The sequence below is a fragment of the Eulemur rufifrons genome, chromosome 6, assembly GCF_041146395.1.
Source record: "Eulemur rufifrons isolate Redbay chromosome 6, OSU_ERuf_1, whole genome shotgun sequence".
Classification (NCBI taxonomy): Eukaryota; Metazoa; Chordata; class Mammalia; order Primates; family Lemuridae; genus Eulemur; species Eulemur rufifrons.
In genome coordinates this window covers 91,133,068-91,143,674 of record NC_090988.1, presented here as the reverse complement: position 1 = coordinate 91,143,674, position 10,607 = coordinate 91,133,068, and the positions used below count along the sequence as shown (strand labels likewise).

The following is a 10,607-nucleotide window of genomic DNA, read 5'->3' as shown; positions in this document are numbered from 1 at the left end:
CCATGGATTTTGTAGTCAGTTGAAAGGATTCTCTAGAAATACTTCTCTTTATTTACAGAAAGTCAACAGAAAAGTGGATTAAATTATATTTTGAGATTAGAATCAATCAATAGAAAATTTCTGCAGGATGAATAAAAGGCACAGGTATCATAGTACAAGTAAAAATAAAACTAACCTTACTAAGTTTATATTGTAATGGGACTTAGAAGAAAGCAGGTTATTCTTTTCAAAGGAGAAACAAGCTGTTTTTGAAAATTTACTATCACTCTCATTTAAGAGAAAGCAATTTGGTTAACATATAGAACATATTTCTAGGGCCAAAACAGTGCATTTTAAGGTTTAATGTTCATTATTCTATCAGCAAAGCAGCTCTTTGTAGCTGTTCTATACATTTTATCTTAAGATTACTTCTGTTCCTCAGGTGAGTGTCTATCCATTTGCAGTTAGGACATTTGGTTGACAGATGATGTTGGGTTTATTTAAAGAAATTGTCAGTAGATAATTTTGTTTCCTGGAATGTGTGATGAAAACATATTCTAGTTCTTGATTACAAGATAGATACTTTGCTTGGTTTATTTTTGTGATTTTTCTCACTAGTTATCATGTGAATTTTTTCCATTCTTCTATATATAAAGGTAATTTGAAGTTCATAGTATTCTCAGTGTCTTAGTTATGCTGAATGTCCTAGTTCTGTGTGATATTACATACTTGTGTTGTACGTATTGTACTTTTTGGAGGATGTGTAAAGATAGTTAGATTTAAAGAGCTGCCATTATTATATAAAAGACATCTGAATATCAAGTGTGAAAAAAATTTCTGCATTTAATTTTTATTTTATCTTATATTACTTTATAATAATCTCTTTTAAATTATAGGTCTTAATTTCTGTATTTCTTTTTAAGAAACATTCTTTTCTTTTGGACAAAACTTCCAAGTTGTATTTGATATTTGGATACTATCTCATCTGAATTTCACTGAAACTTTTAGTGAGTTGATTAGCTATGATCTTCTGCCATTCCCATTAAGTATGCTTGCCATACACAAACCCTCAAGCTCTTCTTTTTACTCTAGTGTCTTCTTGGTTTTGAGAATTTTCAATATATGCTGATTAATTTAAAAAAGTATCTTGTTTGTGCAAACTTATATCTTTGCTAATAATAAATGATTTGCTCTTTGATGTTGGATTTCTTTTTCTTCACTTAATTGCCTTAAAGTTATTGTCCAGGAGGAGATCCTAGAAATACAGGATGCACTGGAAGGAACAGGTGGGAGAGAGGTCTCACTTCTCTGGGGCATGATTCCTCAGTGAATTTAATTTACAAGTGGCCTTGGGAATAAACAGTATGAACAACTCAGTGAAGTATTTTGTTGTTTATTAAGTTCCCAGTAATGTCTTTCCTGATCTGGGAGAAGATTTCTCCTTGGGTATTAATGTCACCATCGAGATATAAAATATTAGTAAAAGCCGTTACCTTACTAGAGATGAACCATATTAAAACTGTCATACAAATGCTTTAAAAATATCCAAAATGAAGCTCACTTTTCAGATTTTCCAGTTTTGTGCACTATTGACTAAAAATAGTATAAAATTTTTGTTCAAATTATTTAGATCAGTAAGTGAAGCTTTAATTTGTTTAATTCTTCTTTTTTTTTTTATTTCAGCTTATCATCATGGGGCTACAAAAGTTCAGGCCACATATTCTGCCCATGTCCCGCCCATCCCCCTGAGTCAGAACTTCAAGCATGTCCATTCCCCGGACAGTGCGCATCGCACTCATCATGTAGTTATACCCCCATCCCCTCCCCCCACTCCCCATCCCCACAAGTCAGAACATACAAGCGTGACCATTCCCCAGATGGTGTGCAATGCACTCATCATGTAGTTATACACCCATCCCCTCTCAGTCCAATACCCAATTGGTGTTATTCCCAAGTGTGCACTTAGGTGATGATCAGGGAAACCAATTTCCTGATGAGTACATGTGGTGCTTATTTTTCCATTCTTGGGATCCTTCACTTAATAGAATGGGTTCCAACTCTCTCCAGGAGAACAAAAAGGACTCCATATCACCATTATTTCTTATAGCTGAGTAATATTCCATAGTATACATATACCACAATTTACTAATCCACTCATGAATTGATGGCATTTGAGTTGTTTCCACATCTTTGCAATTGTGAATTGTGCTGTTATAAACATTCGAGTACAGGTGTCTTTTTTATAGAATGACTTTTGTTCCTCTGGGTAGATGCCCAATAATGGGATTGCGGGATCGAATGGTAGGTCTACTTGAATCTGTTTAAGGTATCTCCATAATGCTTTCCACAGGGGTTGCACTAGTTTGTAGTTCCAATTGAGTGGATGTGGGGGTCAGTGGGGAAAACAAGCTGCTTTCCTGTGGGGCTGAACCCACCTCACTCGCTGGTGAGGCAGGTAAAGCCGTCCCGCACTCCCCTCTCTATTATCTGTCCCGCACTCTCCAGATTTTCGCGATCTTATTTCCCATTCACCTCAGTCTTTTCTTGCTCTCTGTGTCCCATGCTGATTCTCCATGGATTCACACCGCTGTTCTTGTGGGGGAGCGATCCTCTAGCGTTGTGGCAGGCCGAGATCCATGCCTTCCTCACCAGGAGCACGAATCCAGGAAGTCACCTCCACCCTGTCATCACAGGAACCCCCTGTTTAATTCTTGATATATATTCCTGGCAGCTTTCAAATTTGATATTTCATCAATCATATCAACTGTTTATTCTTGAAGCTAACTCTGGACAATTTCATAATCTAAACTGTAAAATGTTTATGAAAGTTGAAGAAGATGGTCATTCTTTGTGCAGGTAAAAAGAGACATATCCCTGTGTGACAAGGCATTTACAGCTTCAGTGACTGAGTGTGCCCTTTTCTTTTCTTTGCAGTCACTCGTGGATTGATATGGTGGCAATTCTGATTTGCCTGCTATCAAAATAAGTTGTCATCTTGTAGGACCAAAATAAAATTGCAGAAACCCGGCTTTGTAAAAAGTGACCGAAGATGAAATAGAAAACCCAGGTAACGTATTTATAAAAACTCTTCACTACTATTATAATACTCACAAAATAGGCTTACTTTGAATGACTTATGTATATTTATTCAGAAGATTTTATCATTTGCTCTCAAATGTTTTTTGCCAGAATCTCCAAGAATAAGACAGCACATGAATTTCCTTCATTTTATAGAATATTATTAGAATGAGTGCAATGGCCATAGTTTTGTCCCAATTTTTTACTAGATTAGTTTAAATGTAAACTGAAATAGAGAAAATGCATAACACAATAGAGCAATATAATGGGACATATAAGTGGTCCTCACAATAACTTCTTTTTTTATTTCAGCATATTATGGAGGTACAAAAGTTTAGGTTACATATATTTCCCTTGCTCCCCATCCCGAGTCAGAGCTTTAAGCGTGTCCATCCCCTAGACAGTGCGCATCGCACTAGATTGCTTTATGTAAGTTTGAGAACTGGACAATTATGTATTGTGTATCTTAATACATTAAAGTTAACAGTAAGGATTCCTATAGCTCTTTATAAATTGTATGTTGTGTATGTATTTTTAAATGTCTTGGTTCTGTGTAGATGTTTTATTTCTGGGGTTTTTTTTTATTTTTGTAAAATATACTTAACACACTGTTGTGCTACCATCATCACTATCCATCTCCAAAACTTTTCATCATTCCACACTGAAACTGTGTACCTATTAAACAATGCTTCCCCATTCTCCCCTCCCCTTATCCACTGGTAAGCACTGTTGCACTTTCTGTCTCTATGAATAGGACTATTCCAGGTGCCTCATAAAAGTGAGATCATAACATATTTTTCTTTTGTGTCTGGTTTCTTTCATAGCTCAGCATGTCTTCAGTGTTCATCCATGTTGTAGCATGTATCACAATTTATTCATTTTTAAGGCTGTTTTTTTAATTGCAGCATACTATGGGGTTACAAATGTTTAGGTTACATATATTGCCTTTGACCCACCCAAGTCAGAGCTTCTAGCATGTCCGTCATCACCCAGACGGTGTGCACTGCACCCATTAGCTGTGAATATACCCATCTTCCCCTCCCCTCTGCCACCTGCCCGACACCTGATGAGTATTACTACCATATGTACACTTAAGTGTTGGTCAATTATTACCAATTTGATTGTGATTACATGAGGTGCTTGTTTTTCCATTCTTGTGATCCTTCACTTAGTAGACTGGGCTCCTGCTCTATCCAGGGTAATACAAGAGGTGCAAGATCACTGTTGCTTTTTGAGGCTGAGTAGAACTCCATGGTGTAGATATACCACATTTTATTGATCCACTCATGTATTGATGGGCACTTGGGTTGTTTCCTCATTTTTGCAACTGTGATTTGTGCTGCTATAAACATTCGAGTGCAGATGTCTTTTTTATAGAATGTCTTTTTTTGTCTGGCTAGATGCCCAGTAATGAGATTGCTGGATCAATTGGTAGTTCTACTTTTAGCTCTTTGAGGTAGCTCCATATTACTTTCCACAGAGGTTATACTAGTTTTCAGTCCACCAGCAGTCTATGAGTGTCCCTATCTCTCCACATCCACACCAAATATCCCATAGTATATGTATACCAGAATTTGTTTATTAATTTATTAGTTGATGAATATTTGAGTTGTTTCTACCTTTTGACTATTGTGAATACTGCTCCTATGAACATTGGTGTACAAATATTTTTTCCAGTCTTTTATTAATATTCTTTTCTGCATATGCCCAAAATAACATTTTGATATATAAATTAACAGCCCCTTATTACAAAATGTGGAACCAAGTTCTGGGAAATCTAGTTACTCATTAAATTCATGGACCTGCACTTATGCCTTCTTAGAAAGAGTATTTTCGTCTCTGTGGAAATAGAGATTGTGAAATTTTGTTAGGTACAATCTCTATAGAACCTGAAGGAAAATGCCAACATCTCTTTCTGCCTATGGGTTAACTGCATGGATATTTTCTCATTTTTAAGGTCTTAGAATGTAGTGAATGAAACTGAACACACCACAGTATGCACTCAGCTGACCCTCTAATTTCCTAAAAGGTCCCTCAGACTAAATTTAGTTTCAATGATAAATTTCAAAGAGGGAAGTGAGGTATGGAGAAACACAGTCAATTTCCACACAGTAATGTGAGTGGGAATGGAAAGGACAACCTCTATAACTAGGCACAATAATGATGAATCCATCCATCCCACAGGGAATGCTTCTCTGGATAGAGAGGAGAGTGGACTTGGAGAAATGTATATAATATCAATTGCAAAAATGTGGCACTAAAATTATATGGGGAAACAAATAATAGTAAATAGTATTTTGAATTTATTTTGTGTTTATTATTTGCCAAAAAATTTCAGTGAGCTTTATTTGCATTGTCCTATTTAATCCTTAAAACTACCCTCCATGTTAGGTGCTATTATAATTCTCATTACACAGATAATGCTGTTGAATAATTTATCCAAGGACACCCATTTGGTGTATATGGATTCTGAAGCTCAAATTCCAAACCAGAATTTGGAACCTGAGCTCTCCGAAACTATAGTAATGCAGGCATACCAGCCCACCCTTGCAAAATTACAAAGCAGAACAAAACAAAACTGACCATGACTGTATATGAGATTTGCGATTTAACTTCTCAGATTATTGCTTTCTTTATTTGTCAGAAAACTCTGTTCAACCACACGCAGGTTTTAGAGATAGTATTTTCACTTTATTAGGAAAATATTAACTTGAAAAAATGAGATTTTTCCTTAAAATTTATCGTGTTTGGAAAACAATCTGATAAAACAATTAGATGTTTATTAGCACCTGAAATTTCTCCTGAGTCATATCTATGGTCAATGCTCAATTATTGAAAACAGCTATTGTTTACATAGGAAACAGTTTTTACTGTAAAGAGAGTTAAATAGAAACATTTAGGTATTGATTGTGATCATATGTTTCAATAGGGTCTTGATGAAAACTAAAAATTCACATACTGTATAAGTGATTTATTTTTATCTTACGTTGTTGAGTTTGGCATAGGATAGATCTGCTTGATTTATGTTATTTTAATTGTCATGTGGGATACTCACCATGAATAAACATTTTTTGAGCATTTGTTAATGATTTATTTGTTCTCATTGAATATGTTAAGAGATTTGTCTATAAATTTCCAATTTAGAGTAAAACATAGATTACATATTTAGAATAGCATCATTTCTGCCAGAAAAGAAATAAAGTACCTTCAGTAACCATCATGAAAATGACTTAGTCAGGTTTTTAAATGTTTCTTATAAAGATAATTTAAGATTTTCTATTGTTTGACAATCTGGTTATATATCCATGTATAGGATTAAAGACTACCTTTACTGATTAGAAAAAAAAGAAAGAAATTTGAAGATTCTTACAAATGTTTGAATCAGATATATTTCTTTTTTCATAAAACACAACATTGATAAAGTGTAGAATTTTGTATCATTCAGATGGATTGATAATTTTTGATAGTTTAGAGCAATAATAATGCTACTAAGAACATTTTTAATAGTGAAATATTGCCTGAGAACTTACAGTGTTATACACAAGTAAGTTTTGTAAGTACTTAAGAGATGAGCAAGAGACATCCTCCCTCTGGAAGTTATCTCTTGAATGCTCAGACAGCTCCTACGAACTGTATTTATTTTCCATTATAAATGCAGATATAGCTTCATAATTGTGAGTGAGGAAATTTAATTATGTATATATGCAATTAAAAATCAGAAGCCACAAATATGGAAATTATTCATTAGGCAACTGCTCTTTCCTATTGATCCATCCTAAAATTTAAATTTGAATTTTTATCTTTACCCAGGAATATAACGCTTCCTAGAAGCAAGTGTTGGTACTAACGCTGTTACCTTCCAGACCACCACCTGACTGACAGCTTCAGGAATCTGAAATCCTTCTATTCTCAACTCATTCAGACCCCCCAACAAAAATGCTTGCCCATTTTAAAGCCTATTTCATTCAGCTTATGGCCTTTGCTGGTTTCTATCTGCCTTTTCCCAGTTATCTCTTATTTTCCTTCTGTCCACACTTCTGTTCTGCCTCTCACACTTGAGTGTAACTTGGCTCACCTAGAGGCACAAAGGATAGAATGATCTCCTGACCTTCACAAATGACCATCGACAAATGTAGACACTAGAATGGTGCATATTTAAAATAATCCTGCTAATACAAAGTTGCACATGTTATACATAAAACTGGCCCTGGTTCACATCTGAGAGGCCTGGCACTTTATTTACTTTGCTGAAGGTAGAATGAATGTCTTGTATTCAGCATGAACTCAGATAGCCATGAACTAATGAGAAAAATAACTCATGTATTGATTATCTTAATAATCAAAAAACCTTTAGCACATGCTAAATCAGGCTGATTAATATAAAAATATCAACCAGCAAAAATGATACCATGTCATTTAAGATAAAGGTACCAATGATAAGAATGCAGAAATTCATATCTAGAAAAATCATTAAATTTCCAATAAGAAATATAAGGCAGGACATGATTTTCCCAAGATGACTAAGATCAAAATCAACTAATATTTCCAGATTTTTACCATTCTTTCTAGTATACCAGTATTTTGCCCAAAATGTTTATTTTTGACATACTGAATTGATTATGGTTAAAACACAATCTATTCCAAACCAATTGAAAAGTGGGGAAAATGTGCAGTGCCCATCCACTTTGAATGGTATTATCCATTTTTTTCCCTTTAACAGTCTAGGTTGCAATAAATGGCAATTCAGTTTTTGTGTGTGCATCTGTCTGTATGTGTATGTATATATTTTTTCAAATAAAACATTGCCTTCATTGTACTTTCGTGGCTCATAAGAATTTAATACAAGTATTTCCATTTACTTGCTCTCTCATGAGCTTTGAAATTCACTTTAATTAAATAAAGTATAATAAGTATTCAATGAACACTCACGATGTGCCTGGTTTTTTTATTGCTGTGAGTGTTATTCCTAGATTGTAGGAGCTCTTAGTAACGTATTTGACGAAGGCAAATATCTGAACATCAGCCTATAATTTTATGTTCCATGTACTGGGTATTACTTTATATCTGTACATAAGTAAAGCCAAAACATATGAGATTGTTCGCATGATAGATTTTAGAAAGCCAAGAAACCTTCAAGCAAAAAAAACATAATACCAAAAATGCAGTATTTGTGAGAGTTACTGCGGAGAAAGCAACCGCCCTGATTTCAGGAGATCATCTCAGAGATGTATCTGCTCCTATATACCTTCCAGTTACAATGCTGAAGTCTCATCACTGCAGCTGAAGCAAGAAATTTGTGAAAATGCAGAGGGTAGTTGAGGAAGGACGTTCCACACACGTATTTTCTAATGAGCTACCCTGTGTGAGGCCCTGTGGGGAAACACTGCTGACTAAGGCCTTACACTTTTGACATGCAGCCTGCGATCATCTCAAATTCATCATCCGCCCTTTTCTTTGCAGGCTCTGACACCTGAGTTCAACACCTTTAGAAGAACATGGGAAAGAGGAACAATGTGACTGAATTTATCCTCCTGGGGCTCACACAGAACCCTGCGGGGCGGAAAGTTCTGTTTGTCGTGTTCTTACTCATCTACATTGTGACGGTTCTGGGCAACCTGCTCATCGTAGTGACCGTCGCGGCCAGCCCGTCCCTGGGTTCCCCCATGTACTTTTTTCTGGCTTATTTTTCATTTATAGATACTGTTTATTCGACCGCCATTGCTCCCAAAATGATCACGGACTTGCTTTCTGAGAAAATGACCATTTCCTTTCAGGCTTGTATGACTCAAGTTTTTATAGTTCATTTATTTGCTGGTGCAGAAGTCATTCTTTTGGTGGTGATGGCCTATGACCGCTACGTGGCCATCTGTAAACCGCTTCATTATTTGATCATCATGAATCGGCAGAGGTGTGTTCTCATGCTGTTGGTGGCCTGGATTGGAGGCTTTCTTCATTCGTTAGTTCAATTTCTTTTTATTTATCAGCTCCCTTTTTGCGGCCCCAATGTCATTGACAACTTCGCATGTGATATGTATCCCTTGTTGGAACTTTCTTGTACCAACACCTACCTCATTGGACTTTCCATGATGGCTAATGGAGGGGCCATTTGTACTGTCACTTTCTTCATTCTCCTCCTCTCCTATGGGGTCATATTACGCTCTCTGAAGGCTCAGAGTTTGGAAGGGAAACGCAAAGCCTTGTACACCTGTGCGTCCCACATCACTGTGGTCATTTTATTCTTTGTCCCCTGTATCTTCCTATATGCAAGGCCCAATTCTACACTCCCCATTGATAAATTCATGACTGTGGTTTTAACTTTCATAACGCCCATGCTGAACCCCCTAATCTACACCCTGAGGAATGCAGAAATGAAAAATGCCATGAGGAAACAGTGGAGTAAAAATGTGATCTTAGTCAGATAAGGGCTGTATCCCTATTGGCAGAACATGGCACTCATTTTTTTCACAGAAGCAAGGACTACGTTCACTATCAGTTACTCCATTTTGCTATCATTCTTTTTGGTTATTTAGCTTATTTATTCTGAAACAGCCATATAAATTAATATTTTTTGAAATGGAGTATGCTATATCCCTTAGAGACCAAGAGAATTGCATAGGTTTAGTTAATGCCTTATACTGTGCGTGTAATCATACTGTGTTAAGGTTCTTTGGGGAACAACAATTTTTACTTTTATTTCAAGTTCTTATTTTAAAAAAATTTCCATTTATCTTCTTTCTTTTTTATTTATTTTTAATTGGCAAATAACAATTATATATTTATGTGATACAATGTGATGTTTTGAGCTATGTATCCATTATAGATAGATTTAATCAAGCTAATTAACATATCTATAACTTCACCAACTTATCATTTTTTTGTGGTGAGAACATTAAAAATCTATTCTTGTTTGTGGGCTGTGGTACCTCTCTGACATGTAAAGACATGACCTAACAGAACTTGTTCCCTTTAGTTAAGAGATTGATATTTTAAACTTAAAAATTCACATTGTTAAAATGTGTTAATCTAACAGTAAAAATAATATTTTGGTCAAATTAATTGATTTAAAGATTCGCATAATATGTTCATAGGTGAGGATAACTCCATGAGAAATGAAACTTGTTAACTGTATACTGTTACAGAGCTAAGATGTACAGGTAGCATACGATTGATTTGGTATATTCTGACCAACTTTTGGATAGAAAAATGTTCAGCCACATTCTATGTATATCTAAGTCAATTGGCCTCCTCCAAGAGTTAAAATATGTATTTAAGTCACTCATGTCACAGTAGAGTCCACAGAGTCTGCCTACATTAAATTAACTCTCTGGGTGCACTTTTTAAAAAGAGAAAAACACTATGAATTTTAAACATTTTGGGAACAGATTGTTTTGATTTGCATAATGAATGCCTTTCTCATTATCTGTACACTGCATGTTCTCATTGACTTTAGATAGATCAAAGGTATCTTCTGTGTTTATGTTAGCTTTATAGTAGGTTTGAAGAACTAATACTGTATTACAAAGCTAATTTTTAAAGGTTCTTGAATTATA

At 35.3% G+C, this 10,607-nt stretch overlaps 1 protein-coding gene across 1 annotated transcript; it reads left to right on the top strand.

Moving 5' to 3' along the window:
* The first annotated feature begins 8,552 nt into the window (after positions 1–8,552).
* On the top strand, positions 8,553–9,479 carry LOC138384430 (olfactory receptor 4A15-like). Its single transcript, XM_069469934.1, has one exon. The coding sequence runs from the start codon at positions 8,553–8,555 to the stop codon at positions 9,477–9,479; it is 927 nt and encodes a 308-aa protein (XP_069326035.1).
* Positions 9,480–10,607: the final 1,128 nt, after the last annotated feature.

Excerpts from the sequence above, each read along its gene's own strand:
- LOC138384430 (XM_069469934.1), top strand. The coding sequence starts at position 8,553 with ATGGGAAAGAGGAACAATGTGACTGAATTTATCCTCCTGGGGCTCACA.